Source organism: Cryptomeria japonica, chromosome 2 (assembly GCF_030272615.1).
Source record: "Cryptomeria japonica chromosome 2, Sugi_1.0, whole genome shotgun sequence".
NCBI classification, from domain to species: domain Eukaryota; kingdom Viridiplantae; phylum Streptophyta; class Pinopsida; order Cupressales; family Cupressaceae; genus Cryptomeria; species Cryptomeria japonica.
The window spans coordinates 634,870,736-634,893,472 of record NC_081406.1 but is presented as its reverse complement, the minus strand read 5'-3'; the positions used below and the strand labels follow the sequence as shown (position 1 = coordinate 634,893,472).

At 37.7% G+C, this 22,737-nt stretch overlaps 1 protein-coding gene across 3 annotated transcripts in view; it reads left to right on the top strand.

Moving 5' to 3' along the window:
- LOC131046889 (chromatin remodeling protein EBS) overlaps positions 1 to 21,373 on the top strand; it is a 113,650-nt gene extending 92,277 nt beyond the window's left edge. The window contains exon 5 of one of the 3 annotated variants that reach the window (XM_057980701.2): positions 21,188 to 21,373. In XM_057980701.2, coding sequence (XP_057836684.1) covers positions 21,188 to 21,334 — 147 coding nt within the window. In that variant the 3' untranslated portion in view covers positions 21,335 to 21,373. Of the gene's footprint in view, positions 1 to 20,930 lie in introns of all 3 variants that reach the window. The other 2 variants (XM_057980702.2, XM_057980703.1) reach the window with 2 other exon arrangements.
- The last annotated feature ends 1,364 nt before the right edge of the window (positions 21,374 to 22,737 follow it).

Here is a 22,737-nt window from a genome sequence, read left to right as displayed (position 1 = left end):
TATTCCCCCTCTCAAATGAGGTTCTCTTCTCCCTTTTATATCTCATTGTTGAGGGAGTCACAACCTTTCCTTTCATTTCTTTTGACTTTTCATTAACTTAATTAATTTTTAATTAATCATATTTAATTATATTTAATTATTTAATTTTATATTTTAATTTAATTTTATTATTATCATTTATTATTAAATTTTATTTCAAAGTGGGGACATTATAATCAGATGAACTTCGGCTTTATCTTAGACATTTTCAACGGGATTGGAATGCCAAAAGTTCTGAAAACACCGAACTTTTCTCATGAATTGGTTAAGTTCGGCCTGACCTTAAGGGCTTTTCAAGCATTTTGGGAAAAATAACTTATTCTTTATTTTAAGCTTCAATAAACATTGATTTTGGGATGCCACTTTGTTTGTCTAGGAAAGGTCCTTGATGCCCTAAATCCCACCTCTTTGTGACTGCAAAATCCAACTTTGAGAAGCAAACTTGAGAATGAACTGCATTTGGAGGAGTATTAAGAACATCACTGAGTTTTTGGCACAAAATAAGAAAGTTCGTCCTTGGAAGGATCATTGGAAATAAGGCTTATTCCCACCTTTATGAAAACACCGAAGTTTGGAGGGGATTGAACTTCGATATAAATTTCGGCCTAAACCTCGGCTTTGGAAGGCCAAAAAATTGCAAACACCGAACTTTGCTCAGGTAAAGTATAAACTTCAGCCTTTTCTTAGGCATTTACAAGGGGATTGGGAAAAGAAAAAAAATCTGACTTTCTACTTGCTAAAGCCAAATTTGAAGAGGTTTGGGATGAATTTCGGTGTTTTCTTAGGCACTTGGGAGCACTTTAGGAATAAGTCATAATCTGACTTTTGGGTTTAAGAAACACCGAATTTGAGTTGCCTTTGTCTCAATCCAGCTTGGGACTATCTTGGCTTGGGCTCAAGATAGACTCATTGAGTAATTGCAGCATGTGTGATATCCCTAACAACAATGTTTGTTCCTTTTCCCAAGCCGACCATTGAACTTTGCACAGTGGAAGGCACAATCTTTTCCACTTGATAAGAACCAATCCTTGAGCAATTTTAGAGTAGGATCCCATCTCATTTGTTTCATCTTATGAACCCTATGAGTTTCAACTCTCTCTCCCATTCTAGCAAGGCAAAAAAAAGGAAGGGGGTCCCTATTGGAGACGGGGAGGATTGCATAGTAAAATAGAGTGCTATTTCAACTTGTTGCACGGTCTTGTTGTGCGAATCGCACACCCATCCCTGTCTTGGACAGGGACCCCCCGGTTTTGTGCCTTTCTGTCTTTGCGGAAGAGGAAGGGGATATGAAGGATCAAGTTGGTGAGTGATGGAGTCTGGAATTTCCTGATCCTGAAATTTGGCTAAGTCTGGAATTTCCTGATCCTGAAATTTGGCTAAGTCTGGAATTTCCTGATCCTGAAATTTGGCTAAGTCTGGAATGTCTTGATCCTGAAATTTGGCTAACTCTGAAAAACTGAGGAAACCTCCAAAAACTAGAATTTGCAATATAACTCCTGGAGGACCAAAACCACTCTCAAACATCCTGAAAGTATATATGGAATATAACTTAATCTCCTTTCTTATACTTAAATGTTATAATCCATATGCTCAATTTCGGACCCACAAGCCAAAAGTTGAAAAGGTGAAAAGTTGCCAAAAGACCCTCAAGGTCCAAAAAACACTTTAAACGTCCATTTTCGGACCCTGCGGCGAAATGTTTAAAAAACGCGATTTTGCAAAATATGTTACAAGGTCCGAAAATCACTTAAGCGTCCATTTTTGGACCTGGGGGGGAAATTTGAAAAGTGTATCGAGTTTGAAAAAAACACGCGTTGAGGTCTGAGGTTCCTTTTAAAATTCGCCAAATATGCTATAAGCCCCGAAATTTCACTTAAGTTTTCCTTTTCGGACCCTGGGGAGCAAAAGGAAGAAACGCGAAATATTTAAAAGGGACGCACTTGGTCCGAAAATTGCGAAAGTGCCCCCCACCTCCGAAATTCGCCTTTAGTCTATATTTTTGGACCCTTTGGACCAAAATGAAGAGCGTGAAATGTTTCCAAAGGCGTTAAAATTCCGAAAAGCACTTAGAGCTTGTTTTCGGACCCTAGCTCCAAAATGAGAGACAAAAGGAAATTGCGAAATTTCCAAACGCGTTTAGCTCCGAAAAACACTTTGGATGCTCATTTCCGGACCTTGGGGAGAAAACTGAAAAACGTGAAGAGTTGGAAAGTGGGGTTTAGGTCCGAAGTTGCCTTTAAAATTTGCGAAATATGTGTAAGCTCCGAAATTTGCAAAAGGATGGCAAAGGTCCGAAACTCGCCTTTGGCATCCATTTTCGGACCCTGGGGGGTAAATGGGAAAGTGTATTGAGTTTGCAAAATCATCCCCCAAGTCCGAAGTTTCTTTAAAATTCGCCAAACATGTCATAAGGTCCGAAATTCGCCTTAAGTTCTCATTTTCGGACCCTGGGGCGAAATGTGAAATATGTGAAAAGTGTCGAAAGTTGCAAAAACTCCTCCAGGTCCGAAATTCATATTAAATCCTCGAAATCGGACCCAGGAGCCAAAAGTGAAAGGTTTTGAAAACTTGCAAAAAAGTTCAAATGCTCCGAAATTTGCAAAGGGTGGGTTTAACTCCGAAATTTGTAAAAACGCCTTGAAACTCCGAATTTGCAGAAGTGTTTAATGATCCGAAAATTACCCTTTAGTTGGAACAAAAAACCCCAAGCGCTCCGAAATTCGCCAGAAGGTTAAAAGTCGCGAAATTCCAAACAAGCCAAAGGGTCCGAAGTTTTTGAAAATTGCAAAATAGCGTCTAAGTTCTCCGAAATTCACCAGAAAAGGCATGAGAGTTGGAGTTTTAAAATTTGCAGAAGCTCTTCAAACCTCCAAAGTCGCGCTATAAGAAGTTTTCAAAACGCCCAAGACTCCAAAGGTAAAATCACGCAGAAGTAAATCGACCAAGGATCAGATTTCACATTCGAAAAGAAAGGAGAAGCATTTTCAAGATACATCTCACAAAGAGCTTCTCAAACCAGACGCCATTAAATTTACTATTTGTTAAATTAATTAATTAATTTTTCAAATTGATTTAATGAAATGAAATTGGTTGATTGATCGCAGGACGTCATCGAAGAACCAGGAGAAAAAACCTCAAACACAAATCAAGTAAGGATAAAGCCAGGCGCTGAAGATTGGAAAAGAAAAGATGCAGAAGCGCGAGAACAACCGAGCATTGGGAACCGTGCCGTTGAACAAAGATGAAGTCCACCACCAGGACCAAAGACCAAAGAACACTCTGAATGCTGCAAGTTTATGCATTATCAAGAAAGTGCACAGCTGGATTTAATTCAAGGAATTCAATTCCTAAAAAGCTGAAATTGCTTTATTGTAAACTGCCTATGGGTCCCGTGCAAGATATTTTTGTGGATAACTATTCCCAACCACCAAGAAGATTGGATAGACTTAAATTAATGCCAAAACAGTTGTAGGTGGTTGAAATTGTGGTTGGTTGGATAACTGAGAATTGATTAGGCATGGGTTAAAGCTGCCAGCTTCTGGAAGACAGATCAAGACCCTTGGATGCAGTCCATCCTGGCCTCTGATTCAAAATTGTAATATCTATAAAAGGCAGAGGCCTTTCTTTTGTAAAGGGTTAGATTGTTAGATAGTTAGATAGTTAGATAATCAGAGATGGTTAGATAGTTAGATTTTAGAGTTAGAATAGGTTAGATCTTAGCAGTAGCATAGAGATGCTGCAGAAATTGTTGTAATAGGCAGTTGAAATCAATATATAAACATTGATTTGGTGTTTATTGTCTTGTTTTTTAATCCTGTTTGCATGGTTTCTTTCAGCATTTTAGATAGATCTTTCTGTTTTGGGTGTGCAGGTATTTGATAGATTCGGGCTCATACCACTGAGGATATGCTGATTGTGTATCCTTTTGTGTGGTTAACTTGAGCCTTTAATTGTGCTTAGTTCAATTGCAGATGTCCATCTAAGCTGCGCCAGAATTGGGTGCTTAGCCGTGCGTCTCCAGTCTGAAAATCTTCCAAGTCCCTTTGAAGATTGCACCGTTCCTGCAAGGTTGTGAGCTATTCTGGCCAAGCAGGAATTGGTTATGTTGAATCCGTCTACCCACATACCCGTGTTGTTAGTTTTAGATCTTCTAACCCTTTCCTTTTGCTCTTTATTGCGTAATTCGAGAATCACAACAGACTAGCTTGTTGCAAATCGTAAGGCCCCTTGTGTTTCCAGCAAAACACATTGACCACTGAGTAATCCTGCAGTCAAGACCTAACAAAAGAAACCTTGAGGTAGTCTCCTTTGATCAAACTTAGAAAGCAGCATTAGAGACTTCCTTATCTCAAGAGAGAGTAGGATAATCAGTTGGCTATTCTATTCTGCGTTGGCCGTATGGAGTTTGCAGCAATGCGATTTCATCCACGTCAACAGGTCTCTACTTCCCATAGTTTAGATGTATTAGATGAATGGAAGATTTAATTGTTCATACCACGTAGAATTTGTTGATTGCAAATTGTAGTGCCTGGTAAGATTGAACTTGATTAAAAGCTTGACTTCAATTGCTATATGCTCATTGTTCGTAATGTTGGTGTGCATAGGTGATTTGAAAATCATTCGCTTATCCTTATGAGATTGCACCATCTTTGTGTAGTTGTTTCCTCATGATGAAGCAAACCTTGGTTTGGAGTCATCAAGTCAAAAATAATTTCTTACATTCTTAGGATTAGATTAGATTTCCTAACCCTTCATCTCTTTTATCTTTTATTTTCCAAGTTAGTAAAGATTCCATGTTCCAACAGTGTTCATAAACATAAGTCCCCTTGTGATTCCAACAATATCACATCATATTCACCGAGTCTATCTAGAAATTAAAGTCGATCGTTTGCATTGTAAACCTTGGAGTTATCTCATTTGATCATATTCTTTAGCCTATGAGGTTTCTTTGTTCAAGAGTATTCTGTGTTCCAAGTATCGTAAAAAACACATCAACAAGAACTAGTCACAACTCTAGTTTTGCCAACAAGAGCCGAGGGATCATCATTTGGTGAGGGGGAAGAGATTGGGCTATGCCTGAGTCGGCCTAACCCCCAGGACCCAATAGGTATCATTCAACATTGCATTTGCCAATTGGAGGGGATGAACACTTTTCTTGGCAGAGTGGGAGACATTGCAAGGAACTTGGATATTGGCCATAACCCTTTGGTGGCACAAGCAACAAAGCACCTTTTGGCTTTCATGCAGGGTGACTGTGATGGGGAATTCTTCAAATGTTTCACTGCGAGAGGACGGCCAAGATGGAAACACATGCTATGAGAGATGCGTGGATTCCTAGCGACCAACAATAGAAGGCCGCCATGGTTGTGTACCTAGAGCACTCGATGGCATGGACCCGGCCTTTAGAGAATTGTTCCTCAACCACCGTTAGCTGGTATTAACACACTCTTAGGTTGTTGCATTGGGAGCATAGACCCTCCACTAGGTGAAAAATGCTTGGCAAGCCCTCCTGGAACAAGCACAGAAAGCTAGAGACCGATTGGCCGAGGAACACTCTCGGGTTACTTCTTTGGAGAAAACTATAGGAGAACATGACTAGGAGGGTCGAGAGGGGTTGATAGGTAGCAGAAAAGAATGCATGGTTGGCAGGAAAGGATGAGGGGATCACGTTGTTGACGACACAATTGGGAGGGAAAGAGATCGAGCTGGAGAAGATGAATAAGAAATTGATGGAAGCAACCTATTTTGTCAAGGTGTCTTGCGAGCCAGAGTTGGTGGCTAACCGACACCTCCAACACTTGCAGCAACAATACTCTCAACCATCCACACCGACATCGTCCCTACTTCCAAGGACGTTCTCTCATCCCTCCCAGTAGCAGTTGCTTCAGTTTTGTTGTGCTTAGCCCCATTTTGTTTTCGTTGTTTGGAATATGACTTATTTTTTTTTGGGGGGGGGGCTGATGTAGTTTGCAGTTTTGCTGTGGGTAATAAATAATGTTTTGTTAATAAATAATTTGGCCATGTAGTGACATTGTTTCCAAGAGGTTGTTGGTAGTTGCCGACCATTGGTACTCTTAATCAACTGCCAAGCACTATATATATTTCATGGTGGTCTTGGAAAATATTATTACTGTTGGTTGTGTTAAATTTTAGTGATCAGATTAGATGGAAATAATTCAAACACAAATGCACAAAGTTTACCTTGGGAAAACCTTCCTCTTGAAGGTGAAAAACCCAACAATGATGTTTCTTATTGTATTTATCAATTTACAAGATGTCTTTACAATGAATTTGCTTCACTCCTTGAAGCTAACATCAAACAATTATTGAATACTTCAATCTACCATTCACAAAGTGTGAGAATATATGTACGATCTGTTGTGTATGAGAAGTGCAGTCCACTTGCTGTCTATACAACTGCTGAGTGAAGATACACTAAGATATGATCTGCAGAAGATGGATATATCACTGCTTAAGGATGAACACAATCTGCTTGCTGTGTGGGAGATTCGAACTGCTGAAGAATATCGCTATGATGTCGAAGTAGAATACGATCTGCTTTTATGATAATTTCCGATTGCCAAAGGAGATGGAGTGCACCAATCTATATACCTCACCATATCATGATCAAGCAACATGACTTATACCAAAAGTCAGCTTCTTACCAATCAAGACGCCTTATTTATTAGTCATTGGTTATATTATTATTAACCTGACTTTTCACAAAAGATGGCGGGATTATATTTAGTGGTAATTTCAAATACAAAGAATTCGGTAAAAGCATATAAATATTAAATTGATACATATAACTCAATTTCACAAAATGTCTAAGGCTAGAAGGCCAATTGGACATTTAGTTTTGCTCTGTTGGCTCAGAAGGATACTGACTGATGCTATAAACATTAATACTCCCTCTTAGCTAGGGAGGAATCCTTCTCGGCATCCGAGTTGTATAGTCATATTCACCATGGCTACTTCCAGAGGGTGAGTACACACAAATGTCAAGTCATGGAGTCTCTCACATGACTTTCACCATACCTACTTGTAGAGGGTGAAACAAGGGCTGGAACCTTAAACTTCTCTCACAGAGAAGAATGCACAACAAGGGCTGATACCTCAAACTTTTGGCACAGAGAAGAATGCTCAACAAGGGCTGATACCTCAAACTTCTCTCACAGAGAAGAATGTTCAACAATGGCTGATGCCTCAAACTTCTCTTACGGAGAAGAATGCTCAACAAGGGCTGATACCTCAAACTTCTCTCACAGAGAAGAATGCATGACAAGGGCTTGCACCTCAAACTTTTCTCATAGAGAAGAATGCATTATAATACATATCAAGTAATCATTGATGCTGAGACTCCCTCTTAGCAAGGGCTTCATTTTCCACAATTCCAAGCTTGTCTCAAAAATGCACAAATTTCACTTTCGCAAGAGGCTTGGTGAAAATTTCAGCCGTCTGTTCCTCAGTACAAATGTATCTCAACTGAACAACATTCCTTTGTACCATATCTCTGATATAGTGGTACTGAATCTCTACATGCTTCGTTCTGTCATGAAATACTGGATTGACTGAAAGCTTCACACAACTTTGGTTATCACAATGTATGGTAGTAGGTTGCAATGATTGCCCGAACAATCCTGCAAGGAGCTTACGAAGCCACACTGCTTCGCGAGTTGCCACACATGCTGCATTGTATTCTGCCTCTGCAATGCTCACAGCTACAGAAGACTGCTTCCTGCTACACTAGGAAATCATAGCAGATCCCAAGCTGAAGCAACAACTAGAAGTGCTCTTCCGATCAGTAACACTCCCTGCCCAATCAGAATCAAAATATCCTTCAAGTATCAGGTCCACATTGGAAGAGTATTTCAAGTCATATCCAACTGTGCCACACAAGTATCTCAAGATATGCTTGATTGCAACTAGATGTATCTGTCTAGGTTCACTCATGAACTGGCTAAGTGCACTCACTGCATAGCAAATATCTGGTCCAGTATTAACTAGGCACATCAAGGACCCAATCAATTGCCTGTACAAAGTAGGGTCCACAAGGTCTGAACTAGTTGCAACTTCCCTCAATTTCTTCAAGTTAGTTTCCATTGGTGTGGACATAGATTTACAATCTGTCATTCCAAATCTCTTCAAGATATCGATGGTGTATTTTCCTTGACTTAGGATAATCTCATTGGGCCTTTGCCAAACTTCCAATCCTAGAAAGAAGTGCATGAGTCCTAAGTCCTTCATCTCGAATTCGGAAGTCAACTCCTTCTTACATCTATCAATGAGATGATCTTCTTCGGTAACAAATAGGTCATCAACATAAAGTACCAAGATCAACATATCACCATTGAATACCTTGAAGTAAAGGTTTGGATCAACATCATTCTTGCAGAAACCCAAACCTACTAAGTAACTGTCAATTCTTTCATACCAAGCCCGAGGAGCCTGTTTAAGACCATATAGCGCTTTCTTCAATCTACACACATGAGACTCTTTCCCATGAATCACGAACCCCTCAGGTTGCTTGATGTAGACTTCTTCTTCAATCACACCATTGAGAAAGGCAGTCTTCACATCCATCTGATGCAACTTCCATCCCTTAGCTGTTGCAATGGCAATGATGGTTCTAATGGAAGTATAGCGAGCAACAGGGGCAAATGTTTCTTCGTAGTCTATTCCTTCTTGTTGAGAGAAGCCACGAGCCACAAATCTATCCTTGTACTTTTCAATGCTACCATCAGCTGCATGTTTTATCTTGTACAACCACTTGGAAGATACAACAAACTTCCCTTTTGGTCTAGGCACAATATCCCACACATTGTTCTTGAGGATGGATTGATACTCCTCATGCATTGCATCTTTCCAAACTTGTTGTTTTGCGGCTTCCTCTACACTAGAAGGTTCAAACTCAATAAGATTACACATTAATGCAACATAACCAGAAAATCTTTGTGGTCTTTTGCTTTCTTTGAATGTGCCTCTAGGAGCGACAAACTGTTTTGCTTCTTGCATAGTGTTTTGCGCCCAAAGAGGTCTCTTTCGAGACACAACAATATCTCTAGGCCCATCAGTGGGATCCACAGGTTCAATTGGGTCATTACTCATATCAGGTTCTGTAGTCTCCCTCTGAATCTTAGGAGCATGATCAACATCCATGTGTTGTGGGGTCTCATCATCTATCTCCATGCATGATCCCTTTGATTTCCTGAATGCAAGATCTTCCTCAAATGTGACATCCCTGCTAACTTCTATTTGCTTCTGACCAGGATGTAAATACGGTAGGCTTTGGAGTTTTCACTGTAGCCCACAAATATTCCTCTCTTGCCAGAAGGTGCCAACTTGGATCTCTTGTCCTTGGGAATGTGAACATACACAGGACAACCAAATATTCTCAGGTGGTTGATATCAGGCTTGATACCTGAAAAGGCTTCTTCAGGAGTCATAGTTTGTAATATCCGATGAGGACACCTATTCTGAACATACACTGCTGTTCTAGAGGCTTCTGCCCATAAAAAAGTTTGAAGGTCTTGATCATGAATCATAGCTTTTGCAGCTTCAACAATAGATATGTTCTTCCTTTCAGCAACCCCATTTTGTTGATTGTTGTAAGGAACACAAAACTCCCTCTTGATCCCTGCCTCAATACAGAAATCACGAAAGCTACCCGAGGTGTACTCACCTCCATTATCAGACCTTAAAATTTTAATTTTCTTTCCAAATAAATTTTCTACAAGAGCTTTAAACTCTTTAAACCTACCTAGGACTTCATTAAACTCTTTAGACCTTAATAAATAAATCCAAGTCTTCCTAGAGTAGTCATCTATAAAAGTTACATAATACAAACATCCACTTAGGGATGAAATTGACATTGGACCACATAAATCTGAATGTACAATATCTAGTATATCTTTAGACCTACTTTCACTGCTATGAAAAGGACTCTTAATATTTTTGCCCATAGCACAACCTTTACAAGTACCATCATTTACATGAATAAGTTTAGGAATACCTTTTACCATCTTCTCCAATGATGGAAGAGTCCTAAAGTGAAGATGTCCAAGTCTTTTGTGCCAGAGTTTGATGGAAGAGTCCTGAAGTGAAGATGTCCAAGTCTTTTGTGCCAGAGTTCGCTGGAACTGGAAGAATCGTGAATAAGAGCTTGAACAAGGAGAGTGGAGAGTTTGTATAAACTCTCATGTCGATTTCCGATCACACGAGCAGTCTTGATGCTGGAGTTCTTAGGCCAAGCAAGAACTCTTCCTTCAGAAAATGCAATTTGATAGCCCTTATCCTCCAAGGCTGAAATAGACACAAGGTTTCTCTTGATCCCTAGCACAAACAATACATCACTGAGGTGTAGAGAAACTCCAGATTCAAGGTTTAGAGATGTAGCACCAACTCCTCTTACAGCATAGTGTGCATCATCCCCAATAATAACTTGGAGATGTGACTCTTTCTCCACTAGATCAGAAAGGTGCTCCTGATAACCGGTGATATGTCGAGAGGCTCCACTATCAATTAACCATGTATCGCTGTCCGTAGGAACATTGTTTGATAATGCAGATATGAAAAGAAAACCATTGGAGTTATCTTCAACCTCCTTCTGAGATGAGACTTCATTGATGTTTGCTCCTTAATGATTAGGTCTTGTCAAACAATCCTTTGCAAAGTGACCAAACTTGGCACACCTAAAACATTGGATGCGAGAGAGATCTTTCTTCCTCTTCCTAGAATCAGGTGAAGAATCTGATTTGAAATCTTTATTCTTTTTGAAGTTGCCCTTCTTCCAATACTTACGTTTCTTGGTAGATTGAGTGGTAAGAACATGTGTATCTTCATTTTGAGAACTCTTGACAATTCCTCTAGCGGTCAATCTTGATTCTTCTTGAATACAATCTGCACGGAGTCGATCAAACTTAGGTAATTTGGACCTTCCACTTATGCTTTGGATAAATGGCTCTCATGAATGAGGCAGACCATTCAAGGCTAGCATGACAAGGTCTTTATCAATCATTTGATCTCCAATTGCACTTAGTTAATCTCTCAATTCTGAAATTTTCATGAAGTAGGTGATGACTGAATCTCCTTTCGCCATCTTCACTTGGTGGAGTTGCTGCCTCAAGGCAAGAGACCTACTTATGTTGTTAATCTCATATAAATCTTCCAAGGTTTTGAACATATCTCTTGCAGTTGTCATCTTGGATATGAGAGGTACCAAGTGATCCCTCACAGAGTCGATTAATATCTTCTTTGCTTTGATTGCCTTTTTCTTGAATTGAAGCTTCTCCTCATGATCTTCAGGTTCGGATAAATCCTTTTCCTCCACAAATTGAAGAAGATCACTTTCTTCAAGTGCAATGAGCACTCTAAACTTCCATGAGGTGAAGTTAGATGCGCCTTCAAGCCTATTTTCAACTTTAAGGCTGTTGACCATTTTCGAGACTTAGAGGATACTTCTCAAAGAAGGGAGAGAGAAGAGAAAACTAAGAAGTTGTAGAGAATCTGATCATAATCTTCTTTCACCGTGGCTCTGATACCATGTTAAATTTTAGTGATCAGATTAGATGGAAATAATTCAAACACAAATGCACAAAGTTTACCTTGGGAAAACCTTCCTCTTGAAGGTGAAAAACCCAGCAATGATGTTTCTTATTGTATTTATCAATTTACAAGATGTCTTTACAATGAATTTGCTTCACTCCTTGAAGCTAACATCAAACAATTATTGAATACTTCAATCTACCATTCACAAAGTGTGAGAATATATGTACGATCTGCTGTGTATGAGAAGTGCAGTCCACTTTCTGTCTATGCAACTGCTGAGTGAAGATACACTAAGATATGATCTGCAGAAGATGAATATATCACTGCTTAAGGATGAACAAAATCTGCTTGCTGTGTGGGAGATTCGAACTGCTGAAGAATATCGCTATGATGTCGAAGTAGAATACGATCTGCTTTTATGATAATTTACGATTGCCAAAGGAGATGGAGTGCACCGATCTATATACCCGACCATATCATCATCAAGCAACACGACTTATACCAAAAGTCGGCTTCTTACCAATCAACACGTCTTATTTATTAGTCATTGGTTATATTATTATTAACCCGACTTTTCACAAAAGATGGCGGGATTATATTTAGTGGTAATTTCAAATACAAAGAATTCGGTAAAAGCATATAAATATTAAATCGATACATATAACTCGATTTCACAAAATGTCTAAGGCCAGAAGGCCAATTGGACATTTAGTTTTGCTCTGTCGGCTCAGAAGGATACTGACCGATGCTATAAACATCAACAGGTTGTACACATTAAATACTTTGGAATGAATCGACATATCTTTCTGGCCATGTTTTGATGCTTATTACTATGATGTTATTTTCTTATGTACTATATGATGTGAATGTCATTTAGCGTTTACTCTGCATAATATAATTCATATTTCCTTGGGGAGTAAACAATGCTCATTTGGGTGTTGCGTTTTCATTAGCATGACACATGGGAAAACGCTTCCTTATGCCCTTTGGAAAATTATTGCACTTTATAAGGGCCAAAGGAAGAATGTTGCTTACTCATGATGGAGGAAGATAAGTTGGATTTGTTGTGCATTATGCACACCCTACCCTGTCAGGGGACCCCCTATTGTAAGTTTGGTTTGCCTGTGTGGTAGGATATAATGAGGACCCTGCAATTCGATGCCATTATCAATCTTAAATCTCCAAAATCTTATGTCGACGCCACAGAAGGGAGGTTGAGCATTTGTCCAAAATCCCGCATTATTCCCAAAATTGCCTAGTTTCGCAGAGAAAGAGTTAGGCGTTCAAAGCTAAAATATCTCCTCTCAAATTGGCCCAAAATGACGAAATGTGAGGTAAAACTCCCAAAATCGGCTTGTAGGCTGAAGATTGCAAAGGGTTCAAATCATGCAATGGGTGTTTAGAGCCGAAAATAGGAAAGAAAGACGAAATCGCGAATTCCATCGTTTAGGCCAAAAATGTTCTAAGTTAAAATTGCACATCTTTGGCAAAATACCTGAAGCCCTAGTCATCACTAAAAAGAAATCACCCAAAACACCTCCAAAGGCCGAAATGTATTTGCAAGGCGAAAATGAAGTCGTGGATTTAAGTGGAAGTTCGGTCATTCTCCCCGAAAATCGTGAATTTCGTCCCAAAGAGGTGGGATTAAAACCAAAACTTGGCCCTTTATTGGATTTTGCTAGAAATGAAAGAAGCGTCTAGGTTTGCAAAGCCTCTTCTAAGACGAAGTTTCTAATGCAATGCAAAGTTGCGCTTTAAGTCTAAAATGACCGAAAATAGACGAGTAAAGTTTGGCCCTCCCCATGTTTTGTACAACATCGCACAAAAGGCCTAAAAGGTCCGAACTTCATCAAAGGCTATATAACTCAAGGCATAAAATCACACAAAAAGAGCAAATAGCCCGAAGTTCAAATGAAAGAGGTGATAAAAGAGCAAATCGCACAATTCACCTAAATGGCCGAATTTACAATGGAAGAGAGGGGCGGTGTAAAGTTTGAAAATTGCTAACCAAGGGTCATACATTTCGTCAAACATCGCCGAATTTTGTCCTTAAGTGTCAAGTGTTAGGCAAAATGTGGAATAAAGGGGCGGGGGGTTTAAAATTCAGTGATTTTACTAAAATTGCAAAACAAAAAAATCCCGAATTTCATCTAAGGGAACGTTTAAAAACAAAGTTCGGCGTTTCATATTGTTTTGCAGGACAAAATAAAGTTCGCTTAACTCTCATTTTGGTTCAAAGGGCCGAACTTTGTCAGGTAAAAGAAAGAAAGTATTTTAAAGCGTTTGCAATTTGGGCAAAGATGCCAAGTTTTGCCAAGGGGTCAACCAAGTGAGAACTTGCGCATTTTAATCCTAAAGCCCTAATTTTGCAAAGGAGGGGACTTATATTTTAAAACCGAACGTCTTTCGACTTTCATTTTCAAAGCTCAAAAATGATCAATGCAAAGTGAAATTTATTGTTTACAGATCGATGACATCGAGAGGGCTAGAGCGTAAACTTGAAGCGCAAATTGGAGACACAATCGCGATCAAAGCCGGGAAGCGAGGATGTAGAGTGCAGGATCAAAAAATGAAGCATGGGAAGCGCACCACCACTTGAACCAATAAGACCGAAATGAAGAACACAAAATGCTACAAAATGTGCATTTTCAAAAGGATACATAGCTGGATTTAATTCCAGAAATTCAGTTAAAAAGACTGAAATTGTTTATTGTAAAAAGAGAGCTGCCTGTGGGCCCCGTCTAATGAATTCAAAGTGAGGGGACATAGGTCAGTTATCTCTAACTGCGAAATTGACTAAATTGAAGCCAAACAGTTATAGGTAGTTGAGATAGTGGTTGGGGGGATAACTGAGGATTGAGTAGGCATGGGTTAAAGCTGCCATGCTTCTGGAGGGCAGATCAGGGCTGTTGGATGCAGTCAATCCTAGCCGTCGATTCAAATTGTAAAATCTATAAAAGGTAGGATGCCTCTCTTTGAAAAGGGTTAGAGTTTTTGTAGACAGTTAGAATAGGTCAGATTGTTAGAAGGTTAGAATTTAGTAGTTAGGAATAGAGTAGAAATGTTGTAGAAATTGTTGTAGTAGCAACTAGAATCAATATAATGGACATTGATTTGGTGTTATCATCTTGGTTTTATTCTGTTTGCATGGTTTCCTTCAACAGATTAGATAGATCCTTTTGGTGTGCAGGTATTTGATGGATTCGGGTTCATACCATTGGGGATATGTCGATTGTGTATCCCTGTGTATGGTAAGTTGGAGCCATTAAAATTGTGTTTAGTTCAATTGCAGGTGTCTGTTGGAGCTGCGCCAGAATTGGGTGCTTAGCCATGCACCTGCAATCTGAAAATCTTCCAAGTCCCCTTGAAGATTGCACCATTCTTGTGAGGTTGTGAGTTATTCTGGCCAAGCAGGGATTGGTTATGTTGAATCCGTCTACTCGCACGCCAGTCTTATTAATTTTAGGTTTCTTAACCCTATCCTTTTGCATTTATTCTTCCCGCAACATCTTAGAATGCAGACCAACTTGTTGCAAAACGTAAGGCCCCTTGTGTTCCCATTAAAACACATCGACCATTGAGCTATCCCACAGTCATGAACTGACATTTGGAACCTTGAGGTTGTCCCCTTTGATCAACTAAAACAGCATTAGGGCTTCCTTATACAAGAGGGGATAGGATACTTAGCGAGAAAATTCTATTTTGCGTTGGCTGGATAGAGTTGTAGCAATGCGATTTTAGCCACGTCAACAGGATCATTGTTGTTCTTTAGATCAGCCATATCTTGGAGTGATTTTTCTTTTGAAGGTGAATGAATGTTGCGATACAAGGTAGGGGTTGGGGGACAACACCCTTGCCAACAAACCCAAATTATGGCATTTGAAACCACACAAAACTTCATCTTGCACACTATTTTCACAATTTTGTCACTCAGGGGAGAAATTAGGTATTTGGTACATTTGTGAAAAAATATTTGCTCTCCAAGTGCTGTGTGAGGAAGTGTGAGGGGCATTCATGCATTTATAGGGCAAAATTGAGACTTTTTTGACTATTTTTTCTGCTTTCTTTTTTGTTTTCTTGTGGTTTGGTTTTTTAATGTGTTTGGCAAGTGCTCACCATAAAAATGGCAAGTGCTTGCTAGAAACTTGACGAGCTGGATTGGCGAGTAACTCAACAAGATAAAAAAAGTGGTGAGTACTTGCTGAGTTCGCCAACTATGGGTAGATCCACTTTGTTCTTTTGTGCAACTATTGATGGAGATGCTAGAGTTAGATTGATAGTGTAACAATTGGTGGGTTGTTTCAACCTTTAGATTAAGGTTGGAGCCCTAGCCTTTAATTGATTAGGATTATGCCCAACAGTGCCTGATTGTTTTCCACTTGAGATAGTTAATGCTTGAGCTAGGGTTTGGGGCATGACAACCCTCAGACACTTGTTGCCTAGTGGATGGAGATCACTCCAAAGGATGATCACCCGGTTTTTAATGACTTCAAGAATCATAGGGATATAGTTCAGACCATAATTTCTTTGCATAGGAATATTTGACTCGGGTCTAACTTGGTGTTGTTGGGACAGTTCACAAATCATTGTAGAGTGGTCTACAAGGCTGCCATAGAGGATCTATCCCCTTAACTATGTCTTGTTGCTCTGAAATGGACCTATGATGCTTGTCAAAGATGCTAGGTTTGTGGAAGCCACTTCTTGCCTAGTGGATGGAGGTCACTCCAAAGGATAATTGCCTAGTTTGTAACGAGTTCAAGAGTCGTAGGGATGCAGTTCAGGCCATAATTTCTTTGCATAGGAAGATTTGACTCAGATCTAACTTGGTGTTGTTGAGTGGTTTACAAAGCTGCCACCTAGGATCTATCCCCTTAATTATGTCTTGTTGCTTTGAAATGGATCTATGATGCTTGTCAAAGATGCTAGGTTTGTGAAAGCCTGAACTTGCAGTTATGCTTGGTGTAGTTGGTGTGAAGTGGTGTTGCCTTAGTAGGTTGGAAATAACTTCTAAGCAGTCGTATTCTTGAGAGATGCTCACCAAACTTGTATGTTAGACCAAAAAGTGTCAAGAAATCAAATGAGCACAATAGTAACCCTAGATCTGGATTGCAAGATGAGGTGAGGGTTTGTGTCCTACCTCAAGTTAGCAAATGAGGAATTTTGTCTTCAATGCCAATCAATTGGAAATGCTAGTTATACAATTCTAGAAAAATATGATTATTGGTGCCTCTAGTATGACAATATAATCAGTATATATACCTGTCCAAGGTTTAGAACCCATGGGCCCAAGGTTGATATCCAATTTTAAATTAATATTATTTTATATTAAATATATGCATATGTTTATGTGGTGTTATAAAAACACCTTTATCTATGAGGGCATTGGAAACCAACTCTAAAATGGAAGGGACATGACTTTGCGCGTTGACTACATTATTCATTTTCAATCCAATTAGCGAAATTGCGCTTTTTGTTTTTTAATCAAAATTGCACTTTAAGCTAGCTTGAATGACAATCCATGTAGCATAAGTATAGTGTCAAATATATTCTAAGTTTATCTGTTCAACATTTATTTCTATATTGCAAGATGCCTATGTTAGGGGTTTCTAATAATAATTATTATCTCTAAAATCATTGTTTTAACGCACAAATGTCTGAAGCTGTGAAAATGAAGGAAATAAATAACTTAAAAGCAAAACTAATATGAAATAATAATATAGCAGCCTAAAATAGGCCCTCGACTCTTTGCTTAGAAATAGAATATTAAAATTAACTAGATATAATTGTTTCTTAAAACAGCAATTTGGTACACAAATAACCTCTATGTTTTTGATGCATTTCTTTGCTTTAAAATTTGTCGGCTCTTTTAAAGAATTGCAAACCCAAAGTGCCATGATACCTCTCTAATCTGGTTTTGATAACTTGCACCTGATGTCATTCACAGAGTAAAACATTTTTATTACTCCAAACCTTAGTTCTTGTTGTGGAAGATTGAAAACCCTTGCAATGTTTCACATCCATTATGGTTGCTAGAGCACCTTTAGTATCTTTGTTACTTGATTCTTTCTTTTCCTTGCCAGGTGCATTAGACAACTTGCTATTCACCTTTAAACCTCCTAGATGCCGAGTTTAGTTGACTATGTTACATAAACTTCAGTTTCATTCTTTGATTGTGTGGTTTACATCTCTATGTCAGAATTACATTGTTGAATGCATGATCTTTGAATGGAAGCTGACAACATGTTTTAAGTTCTGTGAGAACACATCTGCAATGCTTGATGAAATCTACCTTTTGGGTGAATTTGACATTTCAGGCCAACTTACGGGTGTTTTCCGTTTGTTTTAAACCTATTGAGAAAAATAGGGCATTGCCATTTAAAATTCCTTTAGTTGTGCAAAATAAGATCTCTTGCTTAGCAATAAATCTCCGATTGCATGGTTGAGAACTTCATGCCAATTATCCTCTAGTTTGTTGTGTGATTCAGATGCTTGTGTCACTAATTCCTCTCATGTGATTCTTCCACTTGTGTCTAGCATTAGAATCTAAATCATGTGACTTACCCTGTGTTTGCCATCTTGAACCTGTTGATTACATGACTTTGTGTTGATTATGTTACCAAAGATGATTCTTTAACAACTTCTGTATTTTCTCAACTTGACAACTGCCAAATAACTAAGCAGAGGCATGATATAAGGTATGAGGAGAAAATCTTTCCGTCAGCAAGGAATAGGTAGTAGGTATGGATTTTACCATGTCATATGCTTCTTTTCAATCTTGCAAAACATCCAATCCCACGTTTTTCATGGAAGGATTGATAGAGAAAGGAATTCCGAGGTATCATACCAGTTTAGGTGGCCCTCCCTACTACTAATTACACTTGAAAAACCAGTTAGGAGGAGTTTCCAACTGGCTTAGCATTATAGATTTATTATCAGAGATTTCTGCACTTGAAGCCACGATTTGTCAAATTCTCAAAATTATACTCCTCCAGAGCAAAAACAAAAAAAAGAATTGTATCATCAGTGAACTGAATGTTCAGTAAGGACTTATTATTAGGTAATGATACTCCTCTTACCATACTACCAAGGTGATTAGACCTTAAATATAGTGTAGAATATCAGCTGCAATGACAAATAGACCTTTATGTTGATTATGTTAGCAAAGATGATTCCTTAACAACTTATTTTCTCAACTTGACGACTGCGAAACAACTAAGCATAGGCATAACATAAGCTATAAGAGGAGAGAATCTTTTGACATATTTGTAATCTGTCAGCAAGGGATAGGTACTGATTATACCATGTCATATGCTTCTTTTCAATCTTGCAAAACATCCGATCCCACATTTTTCAAGGAAGGATTGATAGAGAAAGGAATGCCTAAGTATCCTATCAGTTTAGAAGGACATCCCTACTACAAATTACACTTGAGAAACTAGTTAGGAAGAGATTCCAACCAGCTTAGCATGATAAATTTATTATCGTAGATGTTTGCACTTGAAACCACTATTATTCAAATTTTTGGAGCAGGCTGTTTATCAACAATTAATCTATATTATTAAATGCATCATTAAATATTATAACTTCTTAATTTAAATGTTTAGATTAGTATGGATTTACTTCTTAATAATACAATTCCAAAACCCTATATATCAAGGTCTCATCCCTGTTACTTCTCTAACCCAGACTGAGGAGGGAAAATTATTGTGCTAGGGTGCTTAGAGATCAATCAACAAGCAAGCTCCCTCAAGGTTTCTGGATGCAGGCCGTTAACCCATCTTGGGACTACTCGCTCAAGGTTTCCGGTATACCTGTCCTTACCCCATCTCGGAATTGCCTGACTTGTGAGGATTTAGATTGCCTTTCCCTACACACAAATCATTCCCATCCTCACATAGGCATTAGCAGAAGTCTAAGGACTGGGCTATATATATAATAGTCTTTCATGTACTATTAATGTATCTGAAATTAAGTATGACTGTCATACATATTGCAGTCTATATTAACATTATTACTAAATTCTGCATAAGAACATTATCAGGCTTCATATATTAAGCATACATATTTAGCAAATCCCCATGCATACCACCAAGAACAAAGATGTTACTGCCTGTAACTTAATAATAGTCCTGATCTGATCTGATGATGGTGTTCTCCCTGGATGCTTTTGATTCTTTTCCTTTATATTTCTTCATCATGTATGCCTTTTGGCAAGAGACAGACCCTTTCACCATTAGCACCTTTTGGAAGAGTGCAACTCTCTTCATTATTTCTACCCTTTAAAAGGGACACAAACTTTGACAATCAGATCGGTACTTCTTATTTAAATCAGATCTGCACTTTTGATTCCCAAATTATCCCCTTCTCAAATGAGGTTCTCTTCTCCCTTTTATATCTCATGTTTGAGGGAGTCGCAACTTTTCCTTACATGTCTTTTGACCTTTCATTAACTTAATTAAATTTTAATTATATCTAATTATATTCTTTGATATTAATCTTAATTTTATTATTATTATTTATTATTAAATTCTATTTCAAAGTGGGGGCATTACATTTGCTTCCATCTAGAGCCCTTTTTTAAAATTTTGATTAGATTTAGATTTTTTTAACGAATACCAGGATTTCAAATTTACTTATATGGTATTCAAATAAAATTTTGACGTAGCATTATCTGGTTTATATTTTAAGTGCAGCACTATTCATGTGCACTCACAACCATCCATTTCAGATTCATATGAATAGACACATTCTAAATTTGCATCCCAAGGGGAGGCGCTTATTTTTTCATACTTTTATGGACAGTATATCTCGTTAAATTCAAAGATTGGCCTTCACTTTGAAATAAGCAAGTTTGATGCATTAAGAAGAAATGTTTGAATTTTTTTGATTCAAATTTACTGATATTAATCTTTATTTTAGTCAATTTGTTTCACTTTCAAATTTATCCAATTTTTACTGACATTTTGAGAACGCATCTATATGCGTTGCTCTCTCTATTGTAGAGAAGGTTACTCTTTTCTTAATTTGTATTATCTGTAGAACGTAAAGAGACAGGTCGACAGTGTCAAATGAAATCTCTCTGAAATACATAATTATGTTCATAAGGTTAAAATTTATCGACGTAAATAAACCTGGCCTCTGTAAACCTAGATTTTAAAAATGGAAGTTTACGCATTAGGCCCATAATTACTTCCTTTTTTTGAGTAGCCAAGTCAAAACTATATATACCCTTGATAACATCTCTGTAGGTACCCGGCATCCTTAAAATCTGTGTGTCTTAAGCTATTTTTATCACTTAGTTTTATAATTTATGTTGATGTTATTATCGTATTTTATCATTGTAGCAGCCTAGGCCGAAACGAAAGAGGAGGTGACATTTTATGGGTCAATTGCTACTTTCTCAAGGACTTACAGGATTTATGGATTTAATTAGCTTGGAGTGGGAAGACCCTGTTTATGAATTAGCTTGAAGAAGTTTCTCGAAAGGTGTATATGTCTATGTGTGCACTAACTTAGAAGAAAAGTATTACTATCTATTTATTCTGTGATAACTTGTTTCTGTATTTTAGCAAAAGACATAAGTGGCAAAAATTTGTTGCAGCAAGTTCAATTGCCAACGGGATATGAAGATAGCTGGCCTGATAATGGATTAGAAAATGACGTTCTTGGAGCTTTCACAATTGTAACATTTCAAAGTTACTTTTACACAAAAGTGCAGTTCTTGTTGTTATATGATTCTTGTACTTAAGTAGGCTTTACCTTGTGAAAATTTGTGATTGTTCTTGTAGTCTATGTTGTCGGTTGCATTTAAACATTTTGTTGGATCTGTTGTTTTTCTCTGCTTGCACTTGACTTAAAATATTTGACCTTTGATTTTCTTGTTTCTTGTAAGACAGCAAGATATTATTTTTATTTTTTACTTTTTGGATTTAAATAAATTGGAAATGAGTACCTTTTATGATGGCACATTTAGTTTCAAAAAATCTTATGATGGCTATTGCATTGTGGAAGCTTAATTTTGAACTAAAATTCAGTTCAGTGATATTTTTGTGTCACGAGCTCTGGTCAAGGTTGATTATAGTCTCTAGGAGAATATTTTTGAGCTTAAATTATTGACTACCATATTGCTTCATCTTTCTCAAGAAGTGCGAAAATCTTCAGTTTTGAAACTTTATTAATTTGATAATTAGTTTTTAGCATTTCATGATCTGATTATACAAGTAAGCTGCATGAGTAACTGAATAACCAAGATTCAGAGGATTACGATTCCCTCGTTGGTAGCAAGGATAGAACCCAGTATCATGAAGATTATACTAGGAGTTATTGTTGATACATATTTGATTTGATTGTGCAATGTTTTGAACTTAGAGCCATTCTCAAAATACTAGTATTGATGCAGCAATTGGATAAAATATTATAGATTCCTGATGTCTTGAGCAGAATTTATAGTTTGTTGATCAATGCTCTTTTCAATTCTTACATTTCCGTACTTATTGTAAAATTTTCTTTACTCGTAGAAGGTTCATTGATGCAGTGCGTGCCAAATTATATCTATCAATGTATCAATTATCAAAGTTTTCATTCAAACAAGTAAATGGTCATTTAATAGGGGGGAGTCAAAAGGGACTTTTCTTCATGTCTTTGCGTCACAAGTTTCTATGGGTTTTCCAGATAAATTACAGGTAATTTCAAACGCTTTTCAAAATGCAAAAAAATATTGAACAATTATATTCCAATGACAAATTTTATGAGGTTCAATAACAGTATATGAATGCTGGGATGCACGTGTTCAAGATAATGAAAGGAAATTGTTGTGCTTTTATTGTAGTAATAACTTGCCAGTATAACCATATTCAAATATGCAAACATTTTTATTAGACTTGGTATTTAGGAAAGGGGGTATTAAGGAGATTCAAATTACTTATTCTCGGTCATTGTTCTCGTTAGTTAAATTAGGCTACAGAAAGGTCTATTAATAAATGCTTATGAAACTTTGATTGAATGGTAAGTTTGTGATGTCTCCATCTAAACAGTCAAAAAATGATGATGCCCGCTTTAAAAAAATAGAATTTAATAATAAATAATATACAATTAAAATATAAAACTATATATGTATAACCAAATAAATAAATAAAATGAACTAAATAAAAT